We start from the raw sequence: 20,313 nt of genomic DNA on the forward strand, positions 1-20,313 counted from the left end.
CCAAGGTGACCCGGCAGAGCCGGGATTAGGACCCCGGGTCCGGGCTTCATCCCACTAGGCCCCGCTGCTCCTCGGGTGTCCAACCTGATCAGTTTCCATCTCCCCCCCAGCGTCCCGTCCAACGTCTGGCACGTTACGGGCAGTTAATACCACGCTTATTATAGCTCTGACCTCCTGCTCTGGGGCAGAGGTTCCCCCAAAACATTTTCCCACCACACGGAAGCTAACAGGTCCTTTCTCTCGGCACAGAGAGGTAGGGTCAGGGGCCAGAATGAGGACGAAGCCGAACCCCCCACGCGCGCACACGCGCACCCCGCTAAGACCCCGAGCCACGACCCCCACCTCCAAAAAACACCCCCCGACCCGTCTTCCCCGAGGGCGGTCTCGAACCGAAGCGAAGTCGCTCTAGTCCCCCCCGCCCCCGGACCCTGAGCTCGCTGTGGGCGGGGAGTGCGTCGGTTAAACCGGCGGTGGACTCTCCCACGCGTTCGCTACACCGCTCCGCGCACAGTAAGCGCTCAGTAGATAGGACCGACGGCGAGACGGTCAAACGCGGCGGCGGGAGGCTGCCCGCGCTCGCCGCCCCCACGGGAAGGAAGAGGGGCCGCCAGCGTCTAGTTGGGTTTAATGCTTTCCCGCCGCGGCGGCGATGACGACGGCGGCGGCCCGGTTCTACAGGCGGGCCCGGGGCCGCGGTCGGATGCGTCGGGGGGAGAGGGGATGGGAGAGCGGGATCCTCGGGCCGACCCTCCCGGGGGGTTCCGGGGGGCGAGGCCGGCGGGGAGCCGGTTCCCGCTAGGCCGCCGGCAACGGCGAAAGGGGGTGTGGGGAGACGGGGTGGTGCGGCCCCCCGCCCCGGAGGGGGGAGGGGGCGGTGCCTAAAACCCAGTGGGGGTGAGCACGTTCAGGTCCCGCGGCTTGAGGTTGTGGGCCCTGGGCGCCGGCTTCTTCCCCTCCAGCGGGGGGATGTCCATCTTGGGGGGCTTCAGGGCGGCGGGCTCGTCTGCCATGCGGGCGGCCTGGGCCCGCAGGAGCTCCATGGGGCTCGGCTTCTGGGCACCTCTGTACGACTGGACGGAGAAGCCACCTGAAGCGGCGGCGGCGGGGGAGAAGAGGGCGAGGGGAGCCGCGTGAGTCCCGCCCCGAGGCCGTGGACTCAGACGCACCCAGGCCGAAGGGGGAGAAATCGACCCCAGTACACAGAAGCCGCCTCTGTCCCCGGCCGGGGGGCAACGAGCCCGTGGACCGGGACGCTTCGCCTTAGGCGAGCTGAGCGCCCAGCAGGCGCTCACTACGTGCTGCTGCTACTAGCCGGGGACTTAACAGAAACAGCCCGGGCCTCAGAAGACCCTGGATCTAATCCTGGCTCCGCCACTCGCCTGCCACAGACAAATCCCTCCACTACTCGGAACCTCCGTTTTCTCATCTGTAAAAGAGATGCTTTCCCTCCCCCTCACTCTCTGAAGAACTGTGGTCTCACAATCATAACCGTCCCCGTCCCACGTGGGGCTCGCGCTCTCCATCCCCATTCTGCGGACGAGGGGACTGAGGCGCAGAAGTGAAGTGACTTGCCCGAGGACATGCACCGAGTGCACCAGTGCACTCTCATGCACTGCGGGGCGACGGGAGGCGGGAGGGGGTCGGGGCGGGGGGGGGGGGGGGGGTCTTCCCCAAACGATACCTGAATCTGACTTCTGGAGGGTCCGGGGGCCGAAGAGGCTCCACTTTTCAGAGGCGGCCCGATCCCGGTCGCCGGGCCCGGGGTCCACGGGGCCCAAATCCGGGCCGGGGAGGGAGGTGGTGGGTCCGTGGCCGAACCAGCCTCTGGAAGGAAGGAAGGAAGGAAGCGGGGGTGAATTGACCGCCGGCCTCCGGCGGCCACCCGGGCCCCGGAGGAACAGAAGCATCGGCCGGAGGGAAACCAGGCCCCCACCGGGCCCGGGGCAGACTAGTGACTCCCTGGCCCGAAGGCCGACTCGGAAGCCGGACTTCGACCCGGCGTCCCTCCCGCCCGGGCCCGGGGGTTGAGCCCGAAGCTCGGCGGCGGGCGGCCCTGGCCCGGGGCGAGCCGGGGAGGGGGCCGCCCACCTGTTCTTCTGTCTGGGCGACGAGTGCGGGGTGCCGCTGGGGGTGGACTGGGCCGAGGAGGAGGCCTGCTGCTCATCCTTTGTCATCTCTCCGCTTTGCAGCTTTAACTTCTGAAAGGAAAAGAAAACGGGGGTCGGAAGAAAGGAAAGAAGGGGGGGAGTTGGTTTTAAACCTGTAAAGTTCAAAAAAAAAATTAAACTCCACATTGCTTATACTGATTCTCATACCCGGACGTAAAGAACCTTTCGAGCCCAAAGATGGGAAGATTGGACGCTCTTCTGCTGGCCTTAAAACACTTCTAGGCCTAATCAGTAGTATATTAAAGGTATCTCTTGGGCACCTATTGGGTAGAGTGTACTTTACCGAGCGTCCGGGGAAGCACGAGATCCAGCCTCTTGCCCCTGAGCAGATGTTACGGCATTTACCATGGGGTCACCCCCGCGCCCCCCAAAAATACGCTAGCGAGGGCTGTCGGGAGGGCTTCGTGGGCAAGGAGAGCTGTGGTCGGTCCGCCTGGGCGGGACCCGTGGGTAAGTCTGCCTCGGTGGCCCGTGCCAACCTCAGTGAGGGTCAGAGGTGGTGGTCAAGACCGGCTGCCAGGAGAAACCCAGAGGCTGGCACCCGAGTAGCTGCTCCGAATTCCCTGGGTGGGGGCCGGCATCGAGCGCAACCTGGGGTCGAGGACGCATTCGTCGGCCGGGCACTCCGGGTGTGCCAGGGCTGAGGGCGTTAAGTGGGTCTCTGGCCGGTGGCATTGACACAATCAACGGGAAGGGGGCAAGATCGATCTTCTCTGACGAGGGAAGCAGAGGTGACCCTTGGATGGGAGGGGAAGGAACTATTTCGGGTTGGCGGCGGTGAGCCAAGGGAGGGACCTCTGCCCCACAGGGAGATTGTAAACTCATCCTCTAGCCTGAAGCTCGTTACGGACAGCAAACGTGTCTCCTGATTCGGTTCCACTGGACTCTCCCAAGCGCTCAGTACAGTGCCCATAATAAGCACTCAATAAATGCCACTGCTCGACTGCTGGTCATTTCCCCTTTGATTCACGCTGAGCTCCTAACAGTTTTAGCAGCCCCGGAGCCAGAAATCTCAAGCTCAGATTGACGAGATCCGGGCGCTTCCGGCCAGAACGATCTTTCACCCAACTGAGAGGCAGGGGAGAGGCCTCTTTCCTGGTTTTTCAATTTTTTCTTTTCCCCACTTCAAATCCACGTTGAATTTTGAGTTTGAGGTTTCACCCGCTGGCGTTTCACCCTCGCTTTTATCTCTGAGGGGCGGGGGGGCCGGGCAGGGTGGTACGATTCCTTTCGGGCGTGAATGAGGGTCACGCTGATGGTGAGATGGAGCGGCCGGCCCCTCCGTGGGCCCAGAAGAGCAGGAGCTTGGCCGCCGGACCAGGTCAAGGGGCGAGACTTACGTGCACGGCTTCCGCCATCCGGTGGTACTTGGTCTCCTCGGTGGTGAGGCCCTTGTGCGGGGTGTAGCCGGCGTCCCTCAGCCCGGCCTGCTGCTCAAAACGCTGAATGCTCTCCTGCGTCTGCTCTGCGACGGGCAAGGGGGGAAGAAAAGAAAAAGAAAAAAAGATTGATTCACGGTGACCCCAGAAGTGCCCGGGGCGGGAAGGGTAGTCCCGAGCGGCCTCCAGGGCTACTCTCCCTAGGAACCATCAGCCCCTCGCTATGAAATCCACAAGATGTATGTTTCTCGGACTGCCCTGAAGCCCTTTTTTAAAAAAAAACCCAATTCCACAGGCTTCGATGATGACTTGGGTCACCGCCGGGTAAATCTGTTGTGGGCCGGAAATGTGTCTGTTACAGTGAACTCTCCCAAGCGCTTAGGACACTGCTTTGTGTCACAGGAAGCGCTCGATAAATACGACTGAATGAATCACAGGGCTGAGGTGTCAGGGATCCTGACACCAGCTGAGAAACAACTGCGGTGGTGGCGGGGCAGTGGGAGCTCCAGAACGGCCCGCCCGGCTGGAGACGCGCCCGTTGGCTGTCAGTCCAGGCGCTTCTGGACCCCCGGAACCCGGCCCGGCGGACAGGGGAGGGGTCCTCCCCACTCCCGTCCTCGGCCTCCGAGCGCGGAGCCGCCCCACAGAACCACAGCCCCACGCGAAGCTGCCGGTGACGCCCCCGCTGCTTCCGATAACCTCGGGACCCTCCCCGTATCCCTCTCTTGCCGTCCGGCCCAGATGGCGGACACCCCGCTTTCTGAACTCAGGCCCACGCCCCTTCCCTTTGAGGGAACCCCGACGGAATCGATGGCCTCCGTCGACCGTGGTGGGGCCGCCCCCCTTCCACCCACGGCGGGGTCCGGCGGCCCGGGGGTCTCTCCAGCAGGAGGGGCCGAGGCTGAGCCAAATGCCACACGGGGCCGGCTTCCGGAACGCGGCCCGGTCCTGGCACACCACTTCCGCCCTCAAATCAATCCACCGATCAATCGGGGTTATTTACTGAATGCTTACTGTGTGCACAGCCCTGTCCTAAGCACTTGGGAGAGTCCAGTACAAGGGTTAGTAGAGACACCCCCCGTCCAGGATGAGCTTACGGTCTAGTCTCCGTCGCACCTTTTAACTGCAGCTTGCCTAATCCGAGCCATTCACCGGTCAGGCTCTTGGTGAGACGTGGAGGGAAGGGGTCTGGTTTGGGTGCGGGACCCCCCGGGCGGAGGGTGCAAGGAAAAGGTGAAATGACTTTTGGGGGACGCTCGTTCACTTCCTGAGGGTCGGGCTCTTGCCCCTCACTGGCGACAGACGAAAAGACTTCTCTGACCGTCTTCAGATTGAGGAAAAGAAAAAAAAAAAAGGCCACTATGGGGAAATCGAGAGGGGGCGAGACCGGGCAGAGCCGCTGCCGACGCTAGGCGGCACGGCCTAGTGGGTAGAGCCCGGGTCTGGGAGTCGGGGGGACCTAGGTTCTAATTCCGACCCCTCCACCTGCCTGCTGTGTGACTTTGGGTGAATCACTTCACGTCGCTGGTCCTCAGTTACCTCATCTGTAAAAGAGGGATTAAGACTGTATGCCCCATGAGGGACATGGACCTCATCTAACCTTATTTACTGGTAACTACACCAGTGCTCAGAACAGCGTCTGGCGCATAGTAAGCACCTAACAGATGCCATAAAAAGATTAAAAGTAAATCAGCACCCTTATTTGGGGGGAAAGCTACGGCTATTTTCTACCGAGGCACCCCAAGGATGAGAGACGGGTCCCGTGAGTCACAGAACGGGGTGGGGAGGGGATCGTATCCTAAGTGCGGCAACTTCCGCCCCCGACCCCCTGGGCCCCAAGAGACGTCAGAGGGTTCTTACTTGTAATTAGGGAATTCATGATGACGTGGGTAGCCTTGGCCTTCACCACCGGAATCTTGCTCATACTGTCGCTGGATGAGGAGGGGGTGAGGGTGGGCGAGAACACAGTGGGCTCCCCTTCCTCAACCTGTGCCGGAGAGGCGGGGAGAGGGGGTTGAGAAGGGAGGGGGGCAGAGGTGGGGTGACTGGGGTCCCACGCCGACTCCCCCTCCCGCCCAGGAGAGATCTCCGGGAGGGGTGCGAGCTGCCAGGGGAGCGACCGCTGTCCGAGACACAGCCCGGGGACGGGCCGGCTCAAGAAAGGCGCTTCGGGCCCATCTCGACGCCGCGGACATTAAACGGATCCTGCTGATCGTCTTAAGCTTGAGCTGGGGGAGGACGTGCCCGCGTGCGGATGGAGGGCCAACCTAAAGGCATTGCTTTTCTCTCAAGGCAGGCGGGGATCGATAGGGGAAAAACCTACAGTCAGAGTCAGAGAGAGTCTGACTTAATACAGTCAGAGAAGCAGCGTGGCTCACTGGAAAGAGCACGGGCTTTGGAGTCAGAGGTCATGGGTTCGAACCCCGGCTCTACCACTTGTCAGCTGTGTGACTTTGGGCAAGTCACTTAACTTCTCGGTGCCTCAGTTACCTCATCTGTAAAATGGGGATTAAGACTGTGAGCCCCACGTGGGACAACCTGATTCCCCTGTGTCTACCCCAGCGCTTAGAACAGTGCTCGGCACATAGTAAGCGCTTAACAAATACCAACATTATTATTATTATTACCACGAAATCTGACGCTACCCGTGCCCAGGTCCGGGAATTTAAACCATAGCGACAGGCGACTTTTTCCTGCAAAACTTCAAGGATTCTAGGGCTCTTTTTAAACTTCTTAAAAGAGCCGGTCTACTCCCTGTTTAAAGCTGATGGAGGCCAATGGCCAGTGGCCTTCAAACAAAATATTTCAGGCGTTCTGGAATGGGTAAAACAGCACGCCGTTTCTCAGCGAGTGAACGGAGCCCCATTTCCACGTCTGGACTGCCTTGAGGTTGCCCAGTGGAAGGCTTCTGCGGCGGGGATGGCTTTGGCCACAGAAGTGTTTCTAGGGTCCCTGCCCAGAATCGATAAATCTACGGAAGCTCCCGCTCAGCCGGCAGCCCGATTCACGGACACGCTTCCGTTCCCGGGATCAGACGCGGAAGCTCGACCGCCTTGGCCACACCGGCTGTGAGGAGGAGGAGGAGGAGGAGGATCAGAGAGGGCCTTTCCCACTCGACTCGAGACGGGCTGGGGGGAGGCGCGGTTCTCTGGCTGGGTGTTCGGAAGAAGGGAGATGTGGGGGTCCCCCACCTCGAGGCCGGCCGTCTCCCCTCCCTCTCCCCTCCTTCTTGGGCTCCCGGCATCTCCGCCGTCCCAGAGGCTCGCCCTCACGCTGGGCCCCGTCGCCCTGGCTACAACGGCAGCCCCCCAAGGGAGCGCCGGGCATCCGCCCGTCGGCGGGGGGCCGCTGCGGGTACCTTGGATAGCTGCTGGTACTTGCGCTCCGGGATGACGGGTTCTTTCCACAGGACGTTGCTGCCCATGTCCGCTGGGGGAGGGGTCATCGGGGTGAGGTCCTCCAGGGCGTCGTCGTAGCTGAACGCCCGCCGGTGCATTCCCACCGGGAGGGACATCTTCCCGGCCGACCCGCCCTGGCCGGGCTCCAGAGCTGAGGACGGACACCCCCGTCACCATCTCTCTCGGGGGAACTCGAACCCAGTGACCGCCCCGGCCGGAGAGCGGGCACTAGGGAAACCGGAAGACGGTTTTGTCTCCCCGGGGGCGGGTCCCTCCTTCATGGCGAAAAGCGCCTCTGTAACACAATACGCTTGCCGGATTATCGCTGCCCGGAAGGCCGGGAGGGGTCCCGACCCCACCAGAGGCACGTTTGCGGGGCTACGGGAAGGAAAGGCTGGAGAAGTGGCTAGGGCACGGGCCTGGGAGGCGGAAGGACCCGTGTTCTAATCCTGGTTCCGCCGCCCGTCCGCTGTGTGATCTTGTCCAGGTCACTCGCTTGGCACATAGTAAGCGCTTAACAGATGTCATCATTATTATCATTACTTCGCTGGGCCTCGGTTAACTCCTCTGTAAAACGGGGATACAGCCTGGGAGTAGTACGTGGGGCAGGAACTGTGTCCAACCCAATTACCTTGTATCTACCTCCAGCACTCAGCACAGTGCCTGGCACCTAGTAAGAGCTTAACAAATGCCACAATTGTTATATTATCGGAGCCTCAGTGGGGCATCAAGCCGGTCAGCTGGGGTCCCGCAGGCCCTCGCAGTGGCTCTAGCAAGTCTCCTTTCGGCTTCAGGTACTACCATGCCCCGCCATGTCGGATCCAGTTTTAGCTGTTCCCTGTAACCAGAGCCCGAGCCTGGGAGCCAGAAGCCCTGGGTTCTAACCCCTCCTCCTCCACCTGCCTGCTGTGCGACCTTGGGCAGGTCGTTAACTTCTCTGGCCCTCCTTCCTCTTCAATCAACTGGGGACCGCCAGCCCTGTTGGGACTGGGACCGAGTCCAGCCCGACTGGCTTGTTTCCACCCCGGCGCGTTGTACAGCGAGCGGTGCAGAGCAAGCCCTTAACAAATACCCCGATTATTATTCTAGTAAAATAAGACTATAGGTGCATACAGCGTTCGGAGCACCGGGGAGAGAAAACCCAGTCGGGGATAGGACACCCCGTCCCTCGGAGGCTTCATCGTCTCAGACCGTAGGAGAGCCAGACACAACAGGAACGATGAAACACTAACACACGACGGCGGCTTTCTTTTGGGGTGGGCCCTGGCCGGGAAGTGAGGACTCTGACCGCCAACAGTTATGACACTGTCCTCTCCCAAGCACTTAGGGCAGTGCTTAGCGCACGGTAAACGCCCCAAGGATTCAGACGTCTGAAGGCGTCTATGGGGGTCTTCTGGAGGTCGGGGATGGAGCCGTGAATTGATGATCACCCAACAGACAGAGTTTATCGCAATGGTGGTGAGGATGAAGTGAGGATGAGGTGACTGGGTGGGCAAATACGAATGCATCCTCTACAAGCTGCTGGGGCCGGGTCTGTTCTCGACAATAAAAATCATCCTGGTTTTCTCATTTGTTGCTAACTACAATTAATTTTTCCCGCCACCACCACTAGACGGTCAACTCTGAGGGCGAGGTCCGTGTCTTTCATTTTTTTCCCCAGAAAAAATGGGCACAGCTGAGAATAGCTCATAAACGAGAATGGTCATAAGCATAAATGGGAAAAGCTGGTCAGAGGCGCTCAATAAATATCGCTGATACCCGCAGCGTGGGAGCTTCCTGCGGGCAGGGCACGAGGCACCTGGCTAGCCATATGGTACTTCTCAGGCACCTAGTACAGCACACTTTGGGCAAGTGGCTTAACTTCTCTGTGCCTCAGTGACCTCATCTTTAAAATGGGGATGAAGACGGTGAGCCCCACGTGGGACAACCCGATGACCTTGTATCTCCCCAAGCGCTTAGTACTGTGCCTGGCCCATAGCAAGCGCTTAACAAATGCCATAATTACTATTATTGTTACTGCTACTAATCCACTGCCTTAAAAGTAAGTTTAAGGCCTTCCTGTTGTTTCTTGCTGGGGCCTCGGAAAGACTCTAGCACATATTTCCAAGTCGCTCCGGCCCTCGGGTCTAATTATCGGCTTTTGGTGAGGCAAACAACAACCCTACAAGTCAATTATTAGCCTGGTAGAGACCCAGGATTTGCCCCCGTGGTGAATTTCAAAGCGAAACCAGCTAAAAAAGGCTCCAGCGGGCGAGAGAGCGACTTCTAGTCTTCATGGGGACAAAGTGAAGACTCCCTCGCCCCTGGTTATTAGGCATCTGTTCTTGGGGAACGCTGACGAGATCCACTGGCTGGACCCCATTTTGGGCGCTGTGGATTTCGCCCCCGAAAATCAACTGGGAAATTCACCGCTTGCTCACTCCAGAGTGAGAAGCAGTGTGGCCTGATGGATGAATCCCAGGCCCGGGAGCCAGAGGACCTGGGTTTTAATCCTGGCTCCGCCGCTTGCCCGCTGTGTGACCTTGGGCAAGTTGCTCCACTTCTCTGTGCCTCAGTTCCCTCATCTCTAAGACTGGGAGGCCTATGCAGGACAGGAACTGTGTCCAGCCTAATGTGCTTGTACCCAGCCCAGCGTTTAGTTCAATACCTGGCCCAGAGTAAGCACTTTATTCCATAATTACTATTATTATTCTCTGTGTCTCGGTTTTTTCAATTGCAAAAACAGAGATTCAAAATCCATTCTCCCCAACTACTTGACTTTGGGACCGGGGCTGTACGTGGAATAATTAACTGGAGTCTACCCCAGCACTCGGAAGAGTGCTCGGCACCTAGGAAGCGCTTAGTTACCAATTAAAAAATACAACAACTACAAAAAAAAGTGGGGCATCAGAACAATGTCGCCTTGCACCGCCAGTTCGAGAATCGACTATCTTTACTCAAGCTCCGGCACATTCGGTCGTATTTACTGAGCGCCGAGCGCCGTCCTAAGCGCCTGGGAGAGTAGAGAAAGCAAACCCGGGGCCCAACGGCCCGATCCCTCCCCCTGCGTGCGTCGGACTGCGATAGGCACGATAAGTGGAAAGAATTCAGGTTACCGGGAACATCGGGCTCTCTCGATGCCATGAGAGCAGATTGTTGTGGTGGTGGTGGTGGTGGTGGAGGTGAGAAATCCGGAGCTTTGATGCCCTGCCACCTGATAAGAAACGACACAGGGCATTTTCATCTGCGGGGAGCCCAAGGCAGCCGACGCGTCGATAAGCCAGGGGATTTTTGTAGGTGCGTTTAATGGAGCACAGGCATGCAAGGATCACGGATGAACGTGACATGGGATGAGCCGACCCTCTCTGGTAGATTTTCCAGAAGCCTCCGATTTTTCACGACTCTCCCAAGAGGGAGCAACCCCAACCGCGTTATTCGCAAACAAACAAAAAAAAAAGGGACATCCCTGGGGTGGGGGACCCGACAAGACAACAGAGAAAACGTCACCTTACCAGGCCCAAACCTGTGAAAGTCAGGCTGATCCAAAGAGGTGATCAAAAAAGCACATTCTGCAGGCGACGCTGAATTAGCCAAGTTTCCCGACCGGATTCCATGCAGGGGCTCTGACGGAAACGCAGAAGCAGAACAAAGTTCTCCCGTGGGCTCGGGTCACAGAGTCGGAGCCGACGCGGCCAGGTGTCCCCTCCCCCCGGCTTGGGTGGTTCGGGGGGGGGGGGTCTGCTGGGAAGAAGTCGGTCCGGGGGAGACGATGTGGGTCCGGGGGGTGACGCCGGCCAGATTCTCTACAACCCAGGCACCCCGAGGCAGGGCGGGTGAGGCCGACGCCCCTCCCCGCGGCTCCTCCCCACCCCCCCCCCCGCCCCCGACCTGACATACACGGGGCCAGTTGCCACCAGTCGTTTAGACCGGGAGCCCGTCGGTGGGCAGGGATGGTCTCTATCTGTTGCCGAATTGTCCATTCCAAGCGCTTAGTCCAGTGCTCTGCACAGTGAGCGCTCGATAAATACTATCGAATTGAATGAACTGTCGAACTGTACATTCCGAGCGCCTAGTCCAGTGCTCTGCCCCCAGTAAGCGCTCAATAAATACGATGGAATGAATCCCCACCCACCTCCAGCACCACACACACACCTGCGCCCCCTCCCCACCAACTGACAGACCCCAGCATCCTCATCATACATACCGGCTGACCCCTTCCTCTCTTCCCCTCTCTCTCCAAGCCCCTTCCTACCAATTCACACCCACGACGGCCCCTCGGGGTACCCCCTCCCCTCAAACACCCCCTCACCCGCCCCTGCTTAAAGTTGAGCCCCTTCCCCCTGTACCCACACCGGGCCTCCCCCTCTCCCCAAATACGGACACCCCTCCAAGCCCTTCACACACACACACACCAGCGGCCCCCCGCCCTCAATATGTAGAGCAGGCTGTCCCCCACAACCCTACCCCTCCTCCAATTCACACCCACATGACAGCCCTCCAGCAGACACACCCACCAGATCGCCCACCCCCATAAATATATACCCACCCCTCACCCATTCATACCCACAGGCAGCTAACCATCTCCCCCTCCTCACCAATCTGCACCCACATGACAGACCCTGGTCCTTCCCACCGCCCCCCCAAGCCGTGCCCCTCCCCAATTTGCACCCACAGGGCCGGTCCCCCTCCCCAATCACTCGCACCCACATGACGGCCCCCGGCCCTCCCCAATACAGACCCCCGGGCCTCCCCGCTCCCCTGCTATAAACACCCCCAGGCGTGCCCCCTCCCCAATTTGCACCCACACGACAGCCCTCCCTCCCCCCAATACAGACCCCAGTCCTCCCCCCATACATACACCCCCAAGCCGTGCCCCCTCCCCCATTTGCACCCACACGACAGGCCTCCCTCCCCCCAATACAGACCCCCAGCTCCCCCTCCCCAATACAGACCCCAGGCCTCCCCCCCATATACCCCTTCCCCAGCTGTGCCCCCTCCCCGATTTGCCCCGCACACAAAAACCCCTCCAAACAGCCCCACTGGTGAGCCCGGTGTGGGCAGAGACTGTCTCTCTTTACTGCCAAACTGTACTTTCCAAGCGCTTAGTACACTGCTTTGCACACAGTAAGCATTGAATGAATTTGGGCCCGGGGCGGGTGGAGGATGGTGGGGCAAGATTGTAGGCTCAATCTCCTCCGAGTGCTTAGTACAGTGCTCTGCACACAGTAAGCGCTCGGTAGTGTGGCTTAGTGGAAAGAGCACGGGTTTAGGAATCAGAGGACGTGGGTTCTAATTCTGCCTCTGCCACTTGGCTGCTGTGTGACCTTGGGCAAGTCACTTCACTTCTCTGTGCCTCAGTTCCCTCATCTGGAAAATGGGGATTAAGCCTGGGAGCCCTACATGGGACAACCTCATTACCTTGTATCTACCCCAGTGCTTAGAACAGTGCTTGGCACATAGTAAGCGCTTAATATAATAATAATTATTAGTAAATATGAATGAATACGGGCACGGGGGGGGCAGAGGATGGTGGGAGAAGCCCAAGGTGGGCTCAGTCTCCTCCGGGAAGCCTTTGAACGCTTAGCACGGTGCTCTGCACGCAGTGAGCGCTCTGTCGAAACGACCGAATGATTGAATGGATGAGTGAATAAATACGGGCCCCGGGCGGGGGCTGGTGGGGAAAGTCCAAGCTGGGCTCAATCTCCTCCGAGAAGCCTTCGAGCGCTTAGCACAGCGCTCTGCGCACTGTGAGCGCTCAGGCTATACGAATGAATGAATGAGTGAATAAATGAATGAGTGAATGACTGAATGAATGAGTGAGAGAATAAATGAATGCGTGAATGGAGTGAGTGACTGACTAACTGAATTAATGAAGGACTTAGTGAGTGAATGAGTGACTGAATGAATGAGTGACTGAAGAAGTGAGTGAATGAGTGAATTACTGATAATGAATGAGTGAATGGAGGGAGGGAGTGAATAAATGAATGAGTGAATGAAGAAGTGAGTGAATGAGTGAATGACTGAATGAATGAGTGAGTGAGTGAATAAATGAATGAAGAAGTGAGTGAGTGACTGAATGAATGAATGAGTGAATAAATGAATGAGTGAATGAAGGAGTGAGTGAATGACTGCCTGAGTGAATGAAGGACTGAGTGAGTGAATAAATGAATGAGTGAATGAAGGAGTGTGTGCATAAATGAATGAGTGAATGAAGAAGTGAGTGAATGACTGACTGATTGAATCAGTGAATAAATGAATGAGTGAATGAAGGAGTGAATGAATGAAGGACTGAGTGAGTGAATAAATGAATGAGTGAATGAAGGAGTGTGTGAATAAATGAATGAGTGAATGAATGAGTGAATAAATGAATGAGTGAATGAAGGAATGAGTGACTGAGTGAATGAATGCAGGACTGAGTGAGTGAATAAATGAATGAGTGAATGAAGGAGTGTGTGAATAAATGAATGAGTGAATGAAGAAGTGAGTGAATGACCGACTGATTGAATGAGTGAATAAATGAAGGAGTGAATGAAGGAGTGAATGAATGACTGACTGAGTGAATGAATGAAGGACTGAGTGAGTGAATAAATGAATGAGTGAATGAAGGAGTGTGTGAATAAATGAATGAGTGAATGAAGTGAGTGAATGAATGAGTGAATAAATGAATGAGTGAATGAAAGAATGAGTGAATGACTGACTGAGTAAATGAATGACGAAGTGAGTGAGTGAATAAATGAGTGAATGAAGGAGTGTGTGAATAGGTGAATGAGTGAAGGAAGAAGTGAGTGAGTGAATGACTGGCTGAATGAATGAGTGAATAAATGAATGAGTGAATGAAGGAATGAGTGACTGAGTGAATGAATGCAGGACTGAGTGAGTGAATAAATGAATGAGTGAACGAAGGAGTGTGTGAATAAATGAATGAGTGAATGAAGAAGTGAGTGAATGACTGACTGATTGAATGAGTGAATAAATGAATGAGTGAATGAATGACTGACTGAGTGAGTGAATAAATGAATGAGTGATTGAAGGAGTGTGCGAATGAGTGAATGAAGAAGTGAGTGAGTGAGTGGATGAGTGAATGTCTCTATGGCGGCGGCGGCGGCGGCCCTTCCTCCCTTCCGGTGGTCCTACCTGTTCCGGCAGCGGCCGTGGCCCGGGCCTAGCGGGTGTGGGCGGCCCCGCGTCTGGGGCTGCGCTGAGGCGTGGGGCCGAGGGGCCCCATGGCGCCCGACAGCGGCCGCAGGAGCCCGGCGACCCCCCAGGAGCCCGGCCCCGACGCCCGCTCGCCGCCGCGCCCTCCAAACCTCGCGAGACCGCGGGGGCCAATCGCAGCGCCGCCCCCGCCGCACGGCCTGCCGGGACTTGTAGTCCCCCGCCCGCCCGCCCGCCCGCCGGCGACCCGGCCTGACCCCTAGCGGGCAGGGGGAGGATCGTCGCCTCCGGGAGGGCCGACCGCCGCCCCGTTCGACGGTCCACGATTATTATTGCCCTTATTATTGCTCTGGTGGTGGTTATTCATGGTATTGGTTACGTGCTTATTGTCATTATTAATGGTATTGCTTAAGGGCTTACTATTATTAATGGTATTGCTTAAGGGCTTACTATTATTATCAATGGTATTGCTTAAGGGCTTACTATTATTATTAATGGTATTGCTTAAGGGCTTACTATTCATAATAATCGTATTGGTCGAGTGCTCATCGTTATCACTATTAACGGTACTGGTTAAGTGCTTATAATTATTATTATTATTGATCGTATTGGTTAAGTGCTTATTATTATTAATGGTATTGGTTAAGTGCTTATCATTATCAATGACATTGCTTAAGTGCTTACTATTAATAATAATCGTACTGGTCGAGTGCTCATCGTTATCACTATTAACGGTACTGGTTAAGTGCTTATAATTATTATTATTATTATTGATCGTATTGGTTAAGTGCTTATTATTATTAATGGTATTGGTTAAGTGCTTATCATTATCAATGACATTGCTTAAGTGCTTACTATTAATAATAATCGTACTGGTCGAGTGCTCATCGTTATCACTATTAATGGTACTGGTTAAGTGCTTATAATTATTATTATTATTATTGATCGTATTGGTTAAGTGCTTGTTATTATTAATGGCATTGGTTAAGTGCTTATCATTATCAATGGCATTGCTTAAGTGCTTACTATTAATAATAATCGTATTGGTCGAGTGCTTATCGTTATCATTATTAACGGTACTGGTTAAGTGCTTATAATTATTATTATTATTTATCGTATTGGTTAAGTGCTGATTATTATCAATGGTATTGCTTAAGTGCTTACTATTAATAATGATCGTATTGGTCGAGTGCTTATTGTTATCACTATTAATGGTACTGGTTAAGTGCTTATAATAATTATTATTATTGATCGTATTGGTTAAGTGCTTATTATTATTAATGGTATTGCTTAGGTGCTTACTATTAATAATGATCATATTGGTCGAGTCTTCAGCCCCATTTTACAGATGAGGGAACTGAGGCTCAGGGAAATGAAGAGGCTTGCCCAGCGTCACACAGCAGACAAGTGGCGGAGGGGGATTCGAACCCACGTCCTCCGACTCCCAGGCCTGTGCTCTTTCCACTGAGCCACGCTGCTTCTTACTGTGTGCAGGACACTGTACTAAGCCCTTAGGAGAGTAATAGTAATTAATATGGTATTTGTTAAGTGCTTACTATGTGTCAAGCATTGTTCTAAGCGCCCGGGATAGAGACAAGATAATAATTATTATTATAGTGTTTGTTAAACACTTACTATGAGTCAAGCACTGTTCTAAACACCGGGATAGAGACAAAATAATAATAATATTTATTATGGTATTTGTCAAGCACTGTTCTAAATGCCGGGATAGAGACGAAATAATAGTAATATTGATTATGGTGTTTGTTAAGCTCTTACTATGTGTCAAGTATTGTTCTAAGCACCAGGATAGATACAAGGTAATAATTATTATTATTATGGTGTTTGTTAAGAGTTTACTATGTGTCAAGCATTGTTCTAAGCCCTGGGATAGATACAAGAATTACAATTACTAATAATAATTATTATGGTATTTGTTAAGCGCTTACTATGCATCAAGCACTGTTCTAAGCGCCAGGGAAGATACAAGGTAATAATTATTATGATTATGGTATTTGTTAAGGGCTTATTATGTGCCAGACACTGTACTAAGCGCTGGGGTGGATCCAAGTAAGTGAGCGAGTGAGTGTGGACAAGTCACTTCTCTTTTCTGAACCTTTGTTTCCCCTTCTGCAAAATGGGGGATTCAATACCTGCTCTCCCTCCCCGTTAGACTGTGAGCCCCATATTCATTTATTCAATCCTACTTATTGAGCGCCGACTGTGTGCAGAGCACTGTACTAAGCGCTTGGGAGAGGACAATAGAACAGTAAACAGACACATTCTGTTATTCTGTTCTTAATGGAGTTTGAGAAGCAGCGTGGTCCTAGTGGAAAGAGCCCAGGCCTGGGAGTCAGAGGTCCTGGGTTCTAATCCCGCCTCCACCCCTTGCCTGCTGGGTGACTTTGGGCAAGTCGCTTTACTTCTCTGGGCCTCAGAACAGTGCTTGGCACATAGTAAGCGCTTCACAAATACCATCATTATTATTATCTGTCAAATGAGGATTAAACGTCTGTTCTCCCTCCCTTTTCGACTGTGGGACAGGGACGCCTCTCCCAGCACCCAGAACAGTGCTTGGTACGGAGTAAGCACCTAATAAATACCACAGTTATTAATGTTGTCTGGAACTGCAGGCTGTAATAATAATAATAATAACGATGGCATTTGTTAAACACTTCCTCTGTGCAAAGCACTGCTCTAAGCGCTGTACTTTAAGCTAGCCAAGAATCTACTCCCCTTTCCCCCCGGCACCTCCTTTTTCCTGAGCCAAGGCAGTGGAAGGGCAAGGGAGAAGAGAAAGAAAGGAAAACAATAAAGTCTACTTTGCCTGTCTACTTGTTTTGTTTTGCTGTCTCCCCCCTTTTAACTGTGAGCCCCTTGTTGGGCAGGGATGGTCCCTATCTGTTGCCCAATTATAGACTCCAAGCGCTTAGTACAGCGCCCTGCACGCAGTAAGCGCTCAATAAATACGACTGAATGAATGGATAAAGTCAGATGGCTTACCTGCTCACTGCTTTTTCCCCTCTGCTTGGATTTACTGCCTATCCACCAGTTCCAAAAGATGGATCTCGTCCCCTTTATAAATAGCTTCACCCTCCCCCAGTTGGTGAGAATTGGCCGCTAAAGCCAGTGTGAATGTCAACTGCTCCTTCACGTTAGCCAGCTCACTTCATGTTAATAATAATAATGAGAATAGTTTTTTGTTAATAATTTTTATGGTATTTGTTAAGCGCTGGGGTAGATACGAGGTCATCAGGTTGTCTTAATCCCCATTTCACACGAATAATTTTAATATTTAATAATAATTCTGGTATTTTGGCTGTCTCCCCCTCTAGACTGTAAACGGGCAGGGAATATGTCTACCAATCTGTTGTACTGGACTCTCCCAAGTACTCTGCAAATGGTAAGCGCTCAATAAATACCACTGACTGATGGACTGAAGTCCCTGGCTCTGTCCATTAGGCCACGCTGCTGCTACTGTGGCATTTATTAAGCGCTTCTTATCGATGCCTGTCTACTTGTTTGCTTTTGTCAGCCGTCTCTCCCCCCATCTAGACTGTGAGCCCATTTTTGGGTCAGGATTGTCGCTATCTGTTGCTGAATTGTACTTTCCAAGTGCTTACTACAGTGCTCCGCACACAGTAAGCGCTCAATAAATACGACCGAATGAACGAATGCAGAGTGTCGTACTGAGTGCTGGGGAAGACTGCACAGGGGAGAGTTGGATCCAGCCAGGGACCCCTGCTCACAGTCTAAGAATAAATTAAGGAGGGGTTTGGCGTCAATAGATGAAATCAGATAAATACAAAAACTATATATGAGACACAGCTTTTGACTTCAGAGTCACAGCTTCCCCAAATTCTAAAATCAGCGGAGGTAACACCCACTGCCGCTGCTTAAAATCCTCACTGCGGGGGATTTAAACAAATGATTGAAGGGATTTACGTCCATTATTTTGGTCTGTCCACATCCTCTTCCTCGTGAACAGGAAAAGTTGGCCATTGTACTCTCCTACGCACTCTGGGAAACAGTGTGGCCTAGCACAAAAAATCACGGGCCTGGGAGTCAGAAGGACCTGGATTCTAATCTCGCCTCCTCCAGGTCTCCGCTCTATGACTTTGGACTAGTTGCTTCACTTCTCTGGGCCTCAGTTACCTCATCTGTAAAATGGGGATGAAGACCATGAGCCCCATGTGGGACGGGGACTGTGTCATCCACAGTGAGTTTACAGTCTAGATGACTAATGGGAAACTCCTAAAGGTGAGAAAGCGTCTGTTTGTCAAAGAACACTGGAAGCAGTCCTCGGGACATAGTAAGTGCTTAACAAATACAATAATATTAATAATTTTTTAAAAAGCGCTGGGGTAGGTATAAACAAAGTTGACCTTTTATCATCTACCCCAGTGCTTAGAACAATCCTTGGCAAATAGTAAGCGCTTAACAAATATTATAATAATAATAATTTTTTTTAAAAGCCCTGGGGTAGATACAATCAAAGATGACCTTTTGTCTACCCTAGAGCTTAGAACAGACCTTGGCATATAGTAAGTGCTTAACAAATACCATAATTATAATAATAATAATAATAATGCGCTGGGGTAGATACAAAGATTACCTTCTATCTCCCGCAGCGCTTAGAACAGTTCTTGGCCTGTAAGCGCTTAACAAATACCATAATAATAATAATAATTTTTTAAAAAGTGCTGGGGTAGGTAGAAGCAAAGATGAGCTTGTATCTCCCCCAGCGCTTAGAACAGTTCTTAGCCTCTAGAACTGCTTAACAAATACCATAATAATAATCATCATAATAAAAATAATAATATTAAAAGCCCCAGGGTACTTACAAGCAAAGATGAGCTTGTAACTCCACCAGTGCTGAGAACAGTTCTTGGCATATAGTAAGCACTTAACAAATACCATAATAATAATAACAATAATAATACTAAAAGTGTTGGGGTAGATGCAAGCAAAGATAACCTTCTATCTCCCCGAGAGCTGAGAACAGTCCTTGGCCTATAGTAAGTGCTTAACAAATACCATAATAATAATAATAATAATAATAATAACGTGCCGGGGTAGTTACAAGCAAAGTTAAGCTTGTATCTCCCCCAGCGCTGAGAACAGTCCTTGGCCTTTAGTAATTGCTTAACAAATACCGTAATAATAATAATAAAAAGTGCCAGGAAGGATACAAGTAAAGATGAGCTTGTATCTCCCCCAGTGCTGAGAACAGTCCTTGGCTTATAGTAAGTGCTTAACAAATACCATAATAATAATAATAATAAAATTGCCAAGGTGGAAGCAAAAATGAGCTTCTATCTCCCCCAGCGCTGAGACCAGTCCTTGGCCTATAGTAAGTGCTTAATAAATACCTTAATAATAATAAAAATAAAAAGTGCCAGGGTAGATACAAGCAAAGATGACCTTCTATCTCCCCCAGCAGTGAGAACATCCCTTGGCCCATAGTAAGTGCTTAACAAATACAATAATAATAATAATAATATTAATAATAAAAAGTGTCAGGGTAGATACAAGCAAAGATGACCTCTTGTCTCCCCCAGTGCTGAGAACAGTCCTTGGCCTATAGTAAGCACTTAACAAATACTATAATAATAATAATGATGATGATGATAAAAAGTGCCGGGGTAATTACAAGCAAAGATGAGGTTGAGTCTACCCCAGTGCTGAGAACAGTCCTTGGCACATAGTAAACGTTTAATACCACAATAACGATAATAATAACACTAAAAGGGTAATGATAATAATACTAAAAGGGTAGATAGAAGGAAAGATGAGCTTGTATCTCCCCCAGCATAGTAGTAAACGTTTAACAAATACCACAATAATGATAATAATAATACTAAAAGGGTAATGATAATAATAATACTAAAAGGGTAGATAGAAGGAAAGATGAGCTTGTATCTCCCCCAGCGCTTAGAACAGTCCTTGTCATATAGTAAACGCTTAAGAAATACCATAATAATAATAATGATAATAATGATAAAAGTGCCAGGGGGGATAGAAACAAAGATGAGCTTGTATCTCCCCCGGTGCTTAGAGCAGTCCTTGGCCTATAAGTAGCGCTTAACAAATACCATCATAATAATAATAAAAATGCCAGGGTGGATAGAAGCAAAGATGAGCTTCCATCTCCCCCAGTGCTTAGAACAGTCCTGGGCCAATAGTAAGCGCTTAACAAATACCACAAAATAATAATAATAATAATAATAATGA

General features: G+C 52.3%; 1 protein-coding gene across 3 annotated transcripts; it reads right to left on the minus strand.

The window, feature by feature from the left end:
• Positions 1-608: 608 nt before the first annotated feature.
• Positions 609-14,209, minus strand: KIAA1191 (KIAA1191 ortholog). 3 transcript variants are annotated; one of them, XM_029053271.2, is made up of 9 exons: positions 14,059-14,209; positions 10,437-10,547; positions 10,041-10,138; positions 6,906-7,096; positions 5,408-5,534; positions 3,509-3,633; positions 2,089-2,198; positions 1,682-1,824; positions 609-1,087 (listed from the first exon to the last, which is right to left on the minus strand). In XM_029053271.2, exons 3-9 carry the CDS (start codon positions 10,066-10,068, stop codon positions 879-881), a joined length of 933 nt encoding a protein of 310 aa, XP_028909104.1. In that variant the 5' UTR covers positions 10,069-10,138; positions 10,437-10,547; positions 14,059-14,209; the 3' UTR covers positions 609-878. The 3 variants fall into 3 exon arrangements, with proteins under 3 accessions (XP_028909104.1, XP_028909103.1, XP_028909106.1); XM_029053270.2 differs by having other exon boundaries at positions 10,437-10,727; XM_029053273.2 differs by lacking the exon at positions 10,041-10,138 and having other exon boundaries at positions 10,437-10,727; positions 14,059-14,208.
• Positions 14,210-20,313: the final 6,104 nt, after the last annotated feature.

This window comes from Ornithorhynchus anatinus, chromosome X2, assembly GCF_004115215.2.
Source record: "Ornithorhynchus anatinus isolate Pmale09 chromosome X2, mOrnAna1.pri.v4, whole genome shotgun sequence".
Lineage (NCBI taxonomy): Eukaryota > Metazoa > Chordata > Mammalia > Monotremata > Ornithorhynchidae > Ornithorhynchus > Ornithorhynchus anatinus.

What these genes read in the sequence shown, in the direction of transcription:
- KIAA1191 (XM_029053271.2), bottom strand. Translation starts at nt 10,068, where the DNA reads ATGGCATCGAGAGAGCCCGATGTTCCCG. An exon ending in AGTACCAGCAGCTATCCAAG is followed by an intron (nt 5,535 to 6,905) that starts GTACCCGCAGCG and finishes TCTCCGGCACAG; the next exon opens with GTTGAGGAAGGGGAGCCCAC. An exon ending in TCGCCCAGACAGAAGAACAG is followed by an intron (nt 1,825 to 2,088) that starts GTGGGCGGCCCC and finishes CCTTCCTTCCAG; the next exon opens with AGGCTGGTTCGGCCACGGAC.